Consider the following 16,275-nt stretch of genomic DNA (forward strand, 5'->3'; position numbering starts at 1 on the left):
CAATTATACCCATTTTGCAGATTTTAAAAACTTTGCAGTGTTTGTGTGGTCACAATTTTTGTGTTACAGAAAATATATTTAGCATGGGTCATTTTTTTCATAATCAACCACATTTTGGCTGGGGGCAAAAATTTTATAAAAATTTTTCCAAGACTGGACAATTTAATATCCATATTGCTACAGGACCCCGAGTGGGGGGTGCAACCACTGGACAAAATGGACCCACTGAGAATGATGAACATGGTGATAATGATGTCCCTCAACTTAGACTCAGAAAAGTTTTACAGGTTTGCGCTTCAGGGATCTAAAGGGATAGGACAAATGGCCGATAAATTTATGTACATCACCAACAATGATACACAAAATTACAACTTCTCTAGATTACAATTAGTTGTTGAAACGTTTGGACACTCAATTAAATGAACCAACCAATCAAATTTAATAAAAGTCTTATAAGTTTCTGAGCCAAAGAATAAAAAAAATTTGCAGAGAAAGAGGGTACAATGAGCTGTTTATTACAGTCCCCAAAGTCTTATAATAACGTTTTCTTATTCGTTAAATATATCTATGTTTTAGGTTCCTGGTGTTTTAATGCCTTTGATGATTGTCGTCTTAACAGGTAATACTTTTAATATTTCATACTATTTTTGAAAGCGAAGCTTTTCTATAATTAAGATCGGTACGTCCGTCCGTCTAGAATAAATTGCTTTTTTCATTAATTTAGCATGTTAGAATTGTCATTTCGATTTCTAACTTTGCATGGTGATTCCTGTAGTAGTTAGGTACGATTTAGAAAGCATAGCAACTCTGTAATAAACATGTTCATTTTAATTTTTTTAACAACAAATTTTTATGTGACATAATAATCCGATTAATCTGATTTGGAATACTGATTCCTAGCCGCTAGGAAAATAAAGTTCTGGCATTTTACAAATATTGATGTTTGTTTGTTTCAGACCTTCGGTTTTATGGATGTTGTCTTCCTTGCTTGTAAAAATTTATTATGATACTTTTTCTAGCCTATCTTAGAAATTTTTGTTATTTAACTATCTATCTTTCTATCTTTTTTTCATTCCATCTTTCTAAAATTAATTATCATATAATACAATATTTCTATCTAACTACCTATATATATAAATATCTATCTATCTATCTATCTATCTATCTATCTATCTATCTATCTATCTATCTATCTAGGGATGTCTTGTCAATGGTATCAGCCTATACTAGAGCCCTATCTATCTATCTAACTAACCATATTGATATCTAAATATCTCTCTATCTAACTATCTAACTATCTATCTAGATATTTAATTATCTATCTATCTATCTAGGGATGTCTTGTCAATGGTATCAGCCTATACTAGAGCCCTATCTATCATCCAACTACAATAACTATCTATTTAGATATCTAGATATCTATCTATCTTTCTTTCTATCTATCTAGGGATGTCTTGTCAATGGTATCAGCCCATACTAGAGCCCTATCTATCATCCAACTACAATATATCTGGATTTAAGGTGATTATGGTTTTTAGTATTAGAGTAAAACACTAGAGGGGATAAATTATTAAAAAAAACTGTATTTCCCTATCGCAATGGCCTTATGCCGACTCTCAATTGGGTCTTTGAAAATCAACCATTGGTAAAGGGAAATTTAACACAGCTAAGTAGCAGAAAGCAGTTTGCTGGCAGACGAAAAAGGTCTTTGAAAAAGGGGCTGAGGTATTTATCTGTATATACATTTATACATTTATCTCTTATTTTTCGTAGCACAGCTATTCTATGAATAGGTTAGGTCTGTTCGTCTGTAAAGCAGATTATGTTGGCATATGTATGTAATCGATTTCTCAGGGATCTAAAGGGATAAGACAATGGCCAATACATTGATGTTCATCCCCAGTGATGATACACTAAATTATACCTTCTGTATAGTACAGTTAGTAGTTGAAATGTTTGGACACTCAATTTAATTAACTAACCAATCAAAATTCAATAAAAGTCCCCAAAGTTGATAAGCCAACAAAAAAGAAAATATTATTGTAAAACTCTGGGGACCAATTACATTTTTATTTAGGCGTCCCTTTTCCTAATTATTGACGGCGCAGTCTATGCTATTTTGTCCCCAATGATTCACCTCCCCCTTCCTCAAGTGCCCCTAGAGGCCTCTACGGGGGGGAAGGGGTAGATGCAGTGGTCTATAAATGATTATTTTTGTTCAGGCGTCCCTGTTCTTAATTATTGACGGCGCAGTCTACGCTATTTTGTCGCCCATGATTCACCTCCCCCCTCCTCAAGTGCCCCTAGAGGCCTCTAGAAGGGCGTAGATGAAGTGTTCTATAAATGATTATTTTTGTTCAGGCGTCCCTGTTTTTAATTATTGACGGCGCAGTCTACGCTATTTTGTCGCCCATGATTCACCCCCCCCCCCCTCCTCAAGTGCCCCTAGAGGCCTCTAGAAGGGCGTAGATGAAGTGTTCTATAAATGATTATTTTTTGTTCAGGCGTCCCTGTTCCTAATTATTGACGGCGCAGTCTATGCTATTTTGTCGCCCATGATTCACCTCCCCCCCCCCCTCCTCAAGTGCCCCTAGAGGCCTCTAGGGATCGTAGATGCAGTGTTCTATTATTTTTTGTTCAGGCGTCCCTGTTCCTAATTATTGACGGCGCAGTCTACGCTATTTTGTCTCCCATGCTCACCTCCCCCCTCCTTAAGTGCCCCTAGAGGCCTCTAGGGAGCGTAGATGCAGTGGTCTATAAATGATTATTTTTGTTCAGGCATCCCTGTTCCTAATTATTGACGGCGCAGTCTATTCTACTTTGTCTCCCATGACTCACCACCCCCCCCTCCTCAAGTGCCCCTAGAAGCCTCTAGATGCAGTGTTCTATAAATGATAATTTTTGTTCCGGCGTCCCTGTACCTAATTATTGACGGCGCAGATTATGCTATTTTGTCGCCCATGATTCACCTCCCCCCTCCTTAAGTGCCCCTAGAGGCCTCTAGGGAGCGTAGATGCAGTGTTCTATAAATGATTATTTTTGTTCAGGCGTCCCTGTTCCTAATTATTGACGGCGCAGTCTATGCTATTTTGTCGCCCATGACTCACCTCCCCCCTCCTCAAGTGCCCCTAGAGGCCTCTAGGGAGCGTAGATGCAGTTTTCTATAAATGATTATTTTTGTTCAGGCGTCCCTGTTCTTAATTATTGACGGCGCAGTATACGCTATTTTATCTCCCATGATTCACCTCCCCCCTCCTCAAGTGCCCCTAGAGGCCTCTAGATGCAGTGTTCTATAAATGATTATTTTTGTTCGGGCGTCCCTGTTCCTAATTATTGACGGCGCAGTCTACGCTATTTTGTCGCCCATGATTCACTTCCCCCCTCCTCAAGTGCCCCTAGAGGCCTCTAGGGAGCGTAGATGCTGTGTTTTATAAATGATTATTTTTGTTTAGGCGTCCCTGTTCCTAATTATTGACGGCGCAGTCTATGCTATTTTGTCTCCCATGATTCACCTCCCCCCTCCTCAAGTGCCCCTAGAGGCCTCTAGATGCAGTGTTTTACAAATGATTTTTTTTGTTCAGGCTTCCCTGTTCCTAATTATTGACGGCGGAGTCTATGCTATTTTGTCCCCCATGATTGGTCTATTCGTTCCCCCTCCTCAAGTACCCCTAGAGGCCTCTAGGGGGAGGGGGAGGGGGGTAGATGCAGTGTTATATAAATGATTATTTTTGTTCAGGCGTCCCTGTTCCTAATTATTGACGGCGCAGTCTATGCTATTTTGTCACCCATGATTCACCTCCCCCCTCCTCAAGTGCCCCTAGTGGCCTCTAGGAAGCGTAGATGCAGTGTTCTATAATGATTATTTTTGTTCAGGCGTCCCTGTTCCTAATTATTGACGGCGCGGTCTATGCTATTTTGTCGCCCATGATTGGTCTTTTCCTGGATAAAACTGTTAGCCCCAGGTAAAAGTTATTTAGACAGCTTTCCGCGGATATATGTAAAATGTACTATTAAAAGATTAAACCCATGTTTTAACCCGAGATGCCGAAGGCCTTGGTTAACAAAACTGGTATTTTATTTATGATTTTGTTTTTTTATTCGTGGTAATTTGCTTGTAATTATACATAATTTTTCAGTATGGCTGATAACTGGTTCGAATTCAGCAGATATTAATCGGTTTCGAAGCCATACTGAAAAATATATTAAGTTGAATCATGCTAATTTGATTGGCCTAGGTAAATTTATTAGGTTGAATGTAGATTCGTGCAGGAAGGGGGAGTTTACGGAGTGTATCAACCCCCCTGGATAAATTAAGGATGGTGGATACACCCCCTACAACCCTCTACACGGCGTTGCTACAAATGATTTAATTTACAAAAGATCTAATGCTACATATGGTCTAATATACAAAAGGTTTAATCCTACAAATGATCTAATGTTACAAAAGATCAAATCTACACTATAGTTCACTTTTTCTGACCGTCAGTATGTCATTTTTAACTAGGGGGTCTATATACACCCCCCAGATACATTTTCCTGAAACAGCTAAGGGGGGTTCCAAGGTTGAATATTGAAAAGTTGGAAAAGTTTAAGAATGTATACCTTGTTTTTCTCAAAAAGTCATAAGGCTAGCTTGAATTGATACTGTTTTGTTTTAGATTGTTTCTGATTTTTGGCTGCAGTACCATTTCTCTTGCCTTCTTTGTTCTGGGTCCATTTTACCTAGCTGGTACCCCTGACCTTATACAGGTAAATACTATAGTAGTACCATCTCTCTTATTTGTACTGGGACCTTTCTATCTAGCTGGTACCCCTGATCTTATACAGGTAAATACTATAGTAGTACCATCTCTCTTCTTTGTCCTGGGACCTTTCTATCTAGCTGGTACCCCTGACCTTATACAGGTAAATACTATAGTAGTACCATCTCTCTTCTTTGTACTGGGACCTTTCTATCTAGCTGGTACCCCTGACCTTATACAGGTAAATACTATAGTAGTACCATCTCTCTTCTTTGTACTGGGACCTTTCTATCTAGCTGGTACCCCTGACCTTATACAGGTAAATACTATAGTAGTACCATCTCTCTTCTTTGTCCTGGGTCCTTTCTATCTAGCTGGTACCCCTGATCTTATACAGGTAAATACTATAGAGTAATACCATCTCTCTTCTTTGTCCTGGGACCTTTCTATCTAGCTGGTACCCCTGATCTTATACAGGTAAATACTATAGAGTAATACCATCTCTCTTCTTTGTCCTGGGACCTTTCTATCTAGCTGGTACCCCTGATCTTATACAGGTAAATACTATAGAGTAATACCATCTCTCTTCTTTGTCCTGGGTCCTTTCTATCTAGCTGGTACCCCTGATCTTATACAGGTAAATACTATAGAGTAATACCATCTCTCTTCTTTGTCCTGGGACCTTTCTATCTAGCTTGTACCCCTGACCTTATACAGGTAAATACTATAGTAGTACCATCTCGCTTCTTTGTCCTGGGTCCTTTCTATCTAGCTGGTACCCCTGACCTTATACAGGTAAATACTATAGTAGTACCATCTCTCTTCTTTGTCCTGGGACCTTTCTATCTAGCTGGTACCCCTGACCTTATACAGGTAAATACTATAGTAGTACCATCTCTCTTCTTTGTCCTGGGACCTTTCTATCTAGCTTGTACCCCTGACCTTATACAGGTAAATACTATAGTAGTACCATCTCTCTTCTTTGTACTGGGTCCTTTCTATCTAGCTGGTGCCCCTGACCTTATACAGGCAAATACTATAGTAGTACCATCTCTCTTATTTGTACTGTGACCTTTCTATCTAGCTGGTACCCCTGATTTTATACAGGTAAATACTATAGTAGTACCATCTCTCTTATTTGTACTGTGACCTTTCTATCTAGCTGGTACCCCTGATTTTATACAGGTAAATACTATAGTAGTACCATCTCTCTTATTTGTACTGTGACCTTTCTATCTAGCTGGTACCCCTGACCTTATACAGGTAAATACTATAGAGTAATACCATCTCTCTTCTTTGTCCTGGGTCCTTTCTATCTAGCTGGTACCCCTGATCTTATACAGGTAAATACTATAGAGTAATACCATCTCTCTTCTTTGTCCTGGGACCTTTCTATCTAGCTTGTACCCCTGACCTTATACAGGTAAATACTATAGTAGTACCATCTCTCTTCTTTGTCCTGGGACCTTTCTATCTAGCTGGTACCCCTGACCTTATACAGGTAAATACTATAGTAGTACCATCTCTCTTCTTTGTCCTGGGACCTTTCTATCTAGCTTGTACCCCTGACCTTATACAGGTAAATACTATAGTAGTACCATCTCTCTTCTTTGTACTGGGTCCTTTCTATCTAGCTGGTGCCCCTGACCTTATACAGGCAAATACTATAGTAGTACCATCTCTCTTATTTGTACTGTGACCTTTCTATCTAGCTGGTACCCCTGATTTTATACAGGTAAATACTATAGTAGTACCATCTCTCTTATTTGTACTGTGACCTTTCTATCTAGCTGGTACCCCTGATTTTATACAGGTAAATACTATAGTAGTACCATCTCTCTTATTTGTACTGTGACCTTTCTATCTAGCTGGTACCCCTGACCTTATACAGGTAAAAGAATCGTTGTTTAACTTCTTTGTCGTTGTACTGAATTCAGTGGCCTTATGGCAGGGTTCGGCTCCTAATATTTGTTTTTACATGAAGGTTTTCAAATGTTTAAAGGGAAGTAATAATTTTTTTTCTTCATCCGGGTAAAATTAGGTATTATTGTTTGAGGGGGTGTACACCCCTTTACCCCCACCTTAGAGTATATAGGGAAGGGGGGAGTTAATAAGAGCTCGCTATTTCATAAGAAAATCCTATTTCTAATCTAGATTGGCATTGGCTTGGGCCTGCATGGAGTTGGTTTGTCTGCAAATTTCATAGGTAAATATTTACACTTTATCTCATTCGTTGGGTATAAACCTATTCTCGAACAGTATTGGGCCAAATCTCTAAAATTTCATGCTTAATTATATCTATGTAAGGCTAGCCTACGAAATTTTATAGGTTTTGACCTAATATTAATTTACAGAAGGGTTAACTTTGTTTGTATTAATTAGATAAACTTAAACACATAGAAACATCGTATAAATCCAATAAAAAATGACGTCATACAATACAAATCACCAATGATAGGCTAGTATACATAGTAATTGACCAATGGTAAATTGTATACTGGCCTATAATTGTTCATTTGTATTGTATGACGTCATTTTTATTTGACACTAAACGCTGTTTCATGCACACAAAGCTAATAACATATTGAATATCTATATAATTTTCGCCAAATAAAGAATATCATTTTTGAGTCGAAATGCAAAGAAAAATATTGACTTTTAAAGTACCTTATACTGATTTAGTGACTGACGCAGAGATATAGAGAAACCAGAGATCCAATTATAATACACAAAATTAGCCCTTCTACAGATTAGTATTAGATGTTGAAACGCTTGAACACTCCACTTAATGAACCAATTAATCCAAATTTAATACAAGTCTCCAAAGTTGTTAACCCAAAGCATAAGAATACGTTATTAAAACTTTGGGGACTAGTGTAATAAAACAGCTCCTAACCCCTCCCTCCTTCTAAAGTAGCTGTGCTAAAATTCTTTTTGATTAATTTAATTAAATTTTAGGCATTGTCATTGTTGACCCTTGAAATGGAGAAAATTAACATTGCATCTGTTGAAAAAGGGGATGTACATCAATTTATTGGCCATTGTCTTATCCCTTTAGATCCCTGATTTGCACAATTAATTTAATTATCTTCAGGCACCCTATCATTGTTGACCCTAGAAATGGAGAAAATTAACTGTGCATTTGTTGAAGAAGGGGATGTACATCAATTTATTGGCCATTGTCTTATCCCTTTAGATCCTTAAGTTACACAATTAATTTAATTTTTTTTCAGGCACCCTATCATTGTTGACCCTTGAAATGGAGAAAATTAACAGTGCATCTGCTGAAAGAGGGGATGTACATCAATTTATTGGCCATTGTCTTATCCCTTTAGATCCTTAAGTTACACAATTAATTTAATTTTTTTTCAGGCACCCTATCATTGTTGACCCTTGAAATGGAGAAAATTAACAGTGCATCTGCTGAAAGAGGGGATGTACATCAATTTATTGGCCATTGTCTTATCCCTTTAGATCCCTAAGTTACACAATTAATTTGATTTATTATATTCAGGCACCCTATCATTGTTGACCCTAGAAATGGAGAAAATTAACAGTGCATCTGTTGAAAAAGCAACCGTAAGTTTTTCTTTCTTTTTTTTAGCAGCGAAGCTTCTCTATGATTCACTTTGTCTGTCTGTCTGTCCGTCTGTAGGTCCGTAAGTGAGTCTAGAAATGGAGAAAATCTGTCGAAAAAGCAACCGTAAGTTTTTTTCTTTTTTTTTAGTAGCGAAGCTTCTCTATGATTCACTTTGTCTGTCTGTCCGTCCGTAGGTCCGTCTGTGAGTCTAGAAATGGAGAAAATTAGCAGTGCATCTGTGGAAAAAGCAACCGTAAGTTATTTCATTTTTTTGTCACTTTTTGGGGATAAAAATCAAATCTTAGGTGGGTGTTTACATACCTTTACACCCCCCTAATGCACGCCTAGGTTCTAAAGACTTAAAAAAAAAACTAACGGATTAGCTCATAGTACCTACGAGATTTCTATTGGAAGGGATAGAGAGGAATTAGAAAAATAGCTTTAAATCTTCCAATGCTTAAAATCTGAAAATAGAATAGCATAAAACCATTACTGGACCTATTTGAAGCTTAACTAAAATACGTAAATCCAATTGGCTCATTAGTTATTTAAAGCTTCAGACTAAAAACCTTTACTATTTTATTTATTGTATGATACTTTAGGCGGCGACATCAGCTTGCTAAAAGATAGATAAATTAAATGATTTAACTTACTTCAGGCCATGGCGACCTGTCTTTGGATGACCGCCGAATCAGTGGGAAGCTTTTTCGGCAGCTTAGCCGGCGGCAGCAGCTACGAAGTGTGGGGCTGGGACCTGAGCTGTCTGCTGAATGCTTCGCTGCAGTGTCTTGGTATCGTTCTTGTTATTTCTTACAGGTATGTTTTTGAATTTTTATTTATTTCTAACTTTACAAAGTGTCTCAAAAATCAGCCATGTGACGTCATAAAAATGAAGGAGATTAGAGTAGAAGTGGTAAAGAAAACCCTTAAACAAGAGATGGATAATCCCTCATTTGTATGACGTCACATGGCTGATTTTTGAGACAGTTCGTATAGTTACATTTATTTTAATTATAATTTGTGGTTTCCCCCTAAGGTGCCAAGTTGAGCATGTAAACCCCTATCTAGTTTGAATTAAATGAAGCTCTATATTATGCCCATAAAAATATGACGTCATTCAATACAAATGACCAATAATAGGCAAATAAATAGACTAAATTACCAATTGCATGCCAGCATACATTTTAATTGACCAATGGTAGACCAGTATGGGGTCATAGTTTTTGCTCTATAAAAAGCTTCAAATAAATTGAAAATGATAAATGGGGGGTATTTTGTTTGAAGGATCCGGCAGGGTTAGGTCCCCTGCAGGCCTTAGGCATAGGAGAAAAACTAAATCACTCCTCATATTTTTAATTTACTTTAAAAGTAAGGGGGGTTTCTATGCTCGATAGACACTTTACGGTAAAGCACCATAAATTATTATGAATGAAAATCGAGAAAATAAACAAAGATAAATATATTCAATAGTAGAGAAGGTTTTGAAGCAAACTAGATTTATACAGGGAAGGAGGGGACAATGGCTTGTTTATTACACTTGTCCCCAAAATTTACCAATAACGTTTTCTTATTCGTAGGCTCAACAACTTTGGGGACTATTATTAAATTTTGATTGGTTGTTCAAACGTTTCAAATTCTAATTACATACTGCAGAAGGGGAAATTTATCAATTATCATTGGGGATGTACATCAATTTATCGGCCATTGTCTTATCCCATAAAGATCCTTAAGATTTATATCACGTATACACTTTGAGCGCTATATATTGACCGATAGTCAAGACTGTAGAGTTGCTTTTCTACCGTAATAGTAATTTATAAATTAATTTTTTGTCTATTTCCAATTTTAAATATTTTATCGCTGTTTCGATCGTTCATAAGATTTTTATCAATTTATAATAAAGCTTTTTATAATGCATATATAAAATAACGTCATACAATACAAATGACCAATGATAGGCCAGTAAACATAGACTAAATTACCAATAGCAGGCCAGTAGGACATCATTTTATAGTTTTAATATTAAAAAAATCTATGAAAAAAGTGTTTATTTTTTATGAAATTAATTATTAAATATTATGCTTTTTAAAAAAGGCTTTGTGGATCTCTACGGAGCTCACCCTGCATGAAGGTTTGAAACCTAGCAGCCTACAAGGTTTTCATTCTTATTGGTTGAAAAATAAAGCATCAAACCCAAATATATAACAGAAAAATATATTTATAAGTACAGGTTTAGAAATTATTTTTACTAATTACCCAAAAAATCATAAGCAACTCATATTAAGTTATAGTTTGCTATTTTACAACAAAAAAAATAATGGTTACGAAACCATCTAATAATTTCTAGCCATAATGAAAAATTCGTGTAGCGTATAGTATTGTAGGCTATTTTCTACGAATAGTAAAATTAATAATCATAATATTTATACAACTTTTGTTCCGCGGAAATCTATAATACGATGCCATAAATATAACTATTTATTAAAAAAAATTAAAGTAATATGTTTTCATTATTAAACTATAACCTGTGCTTACTAAAATGATTCTGTTATTTCATAATTTTTTAAATCCCCCCCCCCTCCCCTCCAAAAAAATAGTCCTATTTCTTTTTAATTTGCTTTATTTTTTAATCTATGAGTGAAACCTTGAGGCCTAGAGTAACATTTAGCTTTTAGATGTAGTTTTTTCTTCCATTGTCTTGTCCATCTTCTAAAAATCTATCAATAAAACTCTTTGTAGTGCCTAGAAAAAAAGGATAAATTTAAAAAAAAACGTTGCAGCTATAAAATTGACGTCATACAATACAAACGATGGGCCAGTATATATTTTAGCATTGGTCAATACAAACATATACTGGCCTATTATTGGTCATTTATATTGTATAACGTCATTTTTATATAGGCATTTTATGCTGCTTCTTTTTAATTTATCCACTTTTTTTAAGGCACTTTATAGAGCTTCTCTATTCATGTGCTTAATTTTCTTTTTAGATGCATTAAATAGTTAGAAACATATAGACAATTGTTTCCAAAAATAGCGCAGCAAAGTTTTGTAACAAAGTTACCTATCATATTCGTTGGCTTAAAAACTTAGGGTACTCATATTGAATTTTTAGTAGTTGGTTGTTCAAAAATAGTAGTGACTAAACTTTTTGACCAATAATCTTTATTTCTATTTTATCATTAATATGGATGTAAATCAGTTAATAGTCCATTGTCTTATTCTTAAGTTCACTGACTAGTCTATCAAAATTGTAAGTTAATTTGTTGAAAAACTGCCTAAATACAGGATAATGTTTAAGGACATACTTACAGTTTTAGGACTTAATAATAGAGTTTCTTCGCTTATAACATTATAATTTAGCGTCTTAAGAATCAGTAATTCAAATATCAGATCAATCGGATTAATTTGTTTGTTTGTTAAAATAATTACTTAGGAATTATTGAGAGTATGTTATTATCTTGTTAAAGAGTAGCTGCGCTAATAATTATGACGTAAATAGTGGAACAATCAATTTAAATAGTTAAAATCACAAATATCTAACAAATAAACACATAATATTAAATACTTTAATCAATAAACATGATAAATATATGTATTATTTTTAGTTCAGCTAATATAGTTCTGTTATTTTAATGGTTACTTTTCTTAAACTTTCTGTTTTTTAATTTGATGTTCTTTTTTCTAACTTTCATTTTATTTTTGGATGCATTTTTCTTTAAAACACAGACACGATTAATTTTGTTAATGAAAACCTTTCTTTGCTTTTTTATTTTAATTTCTAATTGTTAAAGGGGGGGGGGGGGAGAAATGTGGTGACTCGTGTCACGACATACCAGCAATTTTATTTTGGGTGCTACTCCCTTAGTTTTAGAGATAATTGGGTGAAATCTTTTGGGCTGGGTCACTAATTACCCCAAGTTTTGGTATCTTTCAAAAAAACGGCGGCGGGTCTACCGCTCCCGCCGTTCGCCGCCATTTTCCGCCGCCGCCAAAAAAATTTTTTTTTTGCATTTCTCGCCGAATTAGGCAATTTGGAATCATTTGAGACCATGTTATTTTTTTCAAATTCTCGTTTTGGTATCTTTCAAAAAAAACAGCGGCGGGTCCCGCCGTCCACCGCCGTTTTCCGCCGCCGCCGCCAAAAATTTTTTTATTGCATTTCTCGCCGAATTAGGCAATTTGGAATCATTTGAGACCATTTTTATTGAAACAAAATCTTTTGAGGTAGATCAGTAAAAAAATATTTGAATAAAAAATGGCGGCGGTACCGCCGCTCCCGCCTTCCACCGCCATTTTCCGCCGCCGCCAAAAAATTTTTTTTTTGCATTTCTCGCCGAATTAGGCAATTTGGAATCATTTGAGACTATATTATTTTTTTCAAAAATTTTCCCCTTACAAGCCGTCCTCTGGGCGGCGGAAAATGGCGGTGGACGGCGGGAGCGGTGGTACCGCCGCCATTTTTTATTCAAATATTTTTTTGCTGATCTACCTCAAAAGATTTTGTTTCAATATCTTTAAAAGCACAGGAGAATCACTGAATTTAAGATATATTTTGATAAACGAGAATTTGAAAAAAGTCCCCCCGCAGGGTTGGTTATAAGGCGAAAAATTTTTGAAAAAAATAACATGGTCTCAAATGATTCCAAATTGCCTAATTCGGTGAGAAATGCAATAAAAAAAATTTTGGTGGCGGTGGTGGAAAACGGCGGTGGAAGGCGGGAGCAGCGGTACCGCCGCCATTTTTTATTCAAATATTTTTTTACTGATCTACCTCAAAAGATTTTGTTTCAATAAAAATGGTCTCAAATGATTCCAAATTGCCTAATTCGGCGAGAAATGCAATAAAAAATTTTTTGGCGGCGGCGGCGGAAAACGGCGGTGGACGGCGGGACCCGCCGCTGTTTTTTTTTAAAGATACCAAAACTTGGGGTAATTAGTGACCCAGCCCAAAAGATTTCACCCAATTATCTCTAAAACTAAGGGAGTAGCACCCAAAATAAAATTGCTGGTATGTCGTGGCACGAGTCACCACATTCCCCCCCCCCCCCTTTATATAAAATAATATATATGTAGTAGAAACACTAATTGCAAACATTTAACCATATTCTATGTTTTTATTTCTTAATTGAATTTCAATCCTTAGCTTTGGTAGTAAAGTAATGTTGTGGGGAGATTGGGGTTGGGTTGAGGACGTCCAAGCTTTTTTATTCAGGGGGCGGGGGTAGGTGGTAAAAAATTGAAAATGAAAAATTACAGGGAACAAATTCATTAAAGGGGTAATCTTTAAATCAAATAGCCTATTTATTTTGGATGGGTAAAATATTTTTTTTTTTTTTTTTTTGGGGGGGGGGTAAATCATCCCTTTACCCACCACCTGATGATCAGAATTTTTTAAATCTATCGTTCAAAACGAATCCCCTTTGTTAATCATACAGGGGGGGCCCGGGGGGGGGGGGGGGCTGGTGGCTGAGATATTAAACCCTAGGGGGAGATGGGGGTAGATTAGTAAAAAATCTATATTATTTATGTATATACAGATAACTACCTGCCCCCCATTCAAATGACCTTTTTCGTCTGCTAGCAAATTGTTTTCTGCTACTTACGACACCATTATGAAATGTTGTGCTATAAATAATCTACCAATTTTATTTCAGTATGGTTGTATATGCCGGACAGAAGACCCGGAAAATGGCGGGAGAGGGAGAGAGGAAACCGCTTCTCAGTAACAACAATAATACCACCACCTATCAATCAGTTTAAGCATTAAAAAAGAGACATTTTCCAGTATGGCGTCGAAACTGATTAATGCAAGCTGGATTAGAACCGGTTCTAGGAAAATGGCGGGAGAGGGAGAGCGGAAACCACTTCTCAGTAACAACAATAATACTGCCACCTATCAATCAGTTTAAGCATTGAAAAACAGACAATTTTCAGTATGGCTTCGAAACTGATTAATACACGATGGATTAGAACCGGTTCTAGGAAAATGGCGGGAGAGAGGGAGAGAGGAAACCACTTCTCAGTAACAACAATAATACCACCACCTATCAGTCAGTTTAAGCATTAAAAAAGAGACAATTTCGAGTATGGCGTCAAAACCGAATAATACACGCTGGATTAGAAGAGGTTCTAAGAAAATGGCGGGAGAAGGGGAGAGGAAACTACTTCTCAGTAACAACAATAATACCACCACCTATCAATCAGTTTAAGCATTAAAAAAGAGACAATTTACAGTATGGCGTCGAAACTGATTAATATCCGCTGGATTAGAACCGGTTTAAGCATTAAAAAAGAGACAATTTCCAGTATGGCTTCGAAACAGGTTAATATCCGCTGGATTAGAACCGGTTCTAAGAAAATGGCGGGAGAAGGGGAGATTAAACCACTTCTTAGTAACGACACTACTGTCACCTATCAATCAGTTTAAACATTAAAAAAAGAGACATTTTCCAGTATGGCGTCGAAACTGTTTAATATCCGCTAGATTAGAACAGGTTCTAAGAAAATGGCGGGAGAGGGAGAGAGGAAACCACTTCTCAATAACAACAACACTAACGCCACCTATCAATCAATTTAAGCATTAAAAAATAGACAATTTCCAGTATGGCTTCGAAACCGATTAATACAATCTGGATTAGAACCGGTTATAGAAATATGGCACAAGAGGGGGAGAGGAAACCACTTCTCCGTAATAACACTAACGCCACCTATCAATCAGTTTAGGCATTAAAAAAAGACATGCTTAAAACTTGTAAAAAAAAACACCTAAAAATGACAAAAACTAATGTAAAATAACTCAGGAAGGAAGAGACAATGGACTGTTTATTACACTAGTCTCCAAAGTTTATAATGACGTTTTCTTATTCGTTGGCTTTTCAACTTTGGGGACTTTAATGAATTTTAGTTGGTTGATTCAAGCGTGTCCAAACGTTTCAACCACCAATTGTAATCTACAGAAGGGATAATTTTGTGTATCATCATTGGATATGTACATCAATTCATCGGTCATTGTCTTATCCCTTTAACTTTCTGATTGAAAAGAGACATTTTCAAACTGTGAAAACCCACCCAAAAATTATGCCTAAAACTACTGTATAAAATAATTATAATACAACCATCTACCAATATATAATGTTGTCATTATTGTATTTTTGACTTTAACAAAGCCTTAGACGGATTTTTTTGCTTTTTGACTTTATTTGAGCCTAAAACGTTAAAACAGCGTATAATGTCCAATAAAAGATGACATCATACAATACAAATAACCAATGATAGGACAGTATACAATTTACCATTGGTCAATTACAATGTATACTGGGCTATCATTGGTCATTTGTAATGTATGGCGTCATTTTTTATTGGGCACTATACGCTGTTTCTAAAACGTATTCTTGCATTTTTAGAATATTTAAAATTGGCATTTCATTATATTATTAAGTGCAGCTTAGCATATTAAAAAGGCAAATTAAAGTATTTATTTATTAGCTTTTTTTTAAAAAGGGTGATTTTTTTGGGCATTATCCGTTAGTTTTTTGTTAGCGTATAGTCAAATGCGCTTATTAAGTCAAACTGTTCTTAATTATGAACATTTCATAAATATGAATTTGGTCAAAATTATTAATAGTTTGACTTAAAAAGCGCATTTGACACACAACTTTACGGAAAATGCGCCAAAAAATTCCCCCCTTTTTACTTAAGTTGTGATTATACTATTGTATTATTACTGATTATACCAATATTCATCATATTTCAAAATTTTTAAACTGTTGGACTTATACTGTGTGTTTTTTTTGTTTATTACAATATCCTATTATATTAAGTAGTAAGTTTTTTGTGTCTGAAGCATAAAATTTTAACAACAACCTTATTGATTGGGTATTTTTACTTTTTGGTCCCTAGATGGCTTTAGACTATTTCATTGTAAATAAGAAAATATTAGTTCCAAGGGCC

At 35.8% G+C, this 16,275-nt stretch overlaps 1 protein-coding gene across 8 annotated transcripts in view; it reads left to right on the top strand.

Annotated features, from left to right (window-relative positions):
* LOC145304735 (MFS-type transporter SLC18B1-like) overlaps positions 1-15,972 on the top strand; it is a 43,044-nt gene extending 27,072 nt beyond the window's left edge. For 3 of the 8 annotated variants that reach the window (XM_080146699.1, XM_080146698.1, XM_080146692.1), the window contains 10 exons: positions 178-287; positions 577-619; positions 1,448-1,521; positions 3,874-3,962; positions 4,659-4,749; positions 6,897-6,948; positions 8,257-8,321; positions 8,981-9,138; positions 10,417-10,453; positions 13,980-15,972. In XM_080146699.1, the coding sequence (XP_080002825.1) occupies positions 178-287; positions 577-619; positions 1,448-1,521; positions 3,874-3,962; positions 4,659-4,749; positions 6,897-6,948; positions 8,257-8,321; positions 8,981-9,138; positions 10,417-10,453; positions 13,980-14,051 (791 nt within the window). In that variant the 3' untranslated portion in view covers positions 14,052-15,972. Of the gene's footprint in view, positions 1-177; positions 288-576; positions 620-1,447; positions 1,522-3,873; positions 3,963-4,658; positions 4,750-4,931; positions 4,984-5,167; positions 5,220-5,485; positions 5,538-6,896; positions 6,949-8,256; positions 8,322-8,980; positions 9,139-10,416; positions 10,454-13,979 lie in introns of all 8 variants that reach the window. The other 5 variants (XM_080146696.1, XM_080146695.1, XM_080146694.1 and 2 more) reach the window with 5 other exon arrangements.
* Positions 15,973-16,275: the final 303 nt, after the last annotated feature.

This window comes from Acartia tonsa, chromosome 13 (assembly GCF_053477335.1).
Source record: "Acartia tonsa isolate MP-2025a chromosome 13, ASM5347733v1, whole genome shotgun sequence".
NCBI classification, from domain to species: domain Eukaryota; kingdom Metazoa; phylum Arthropoda; class Copepoda; order Calanoida; family Acartiidae; genus Acartia; species Acartia tonsa.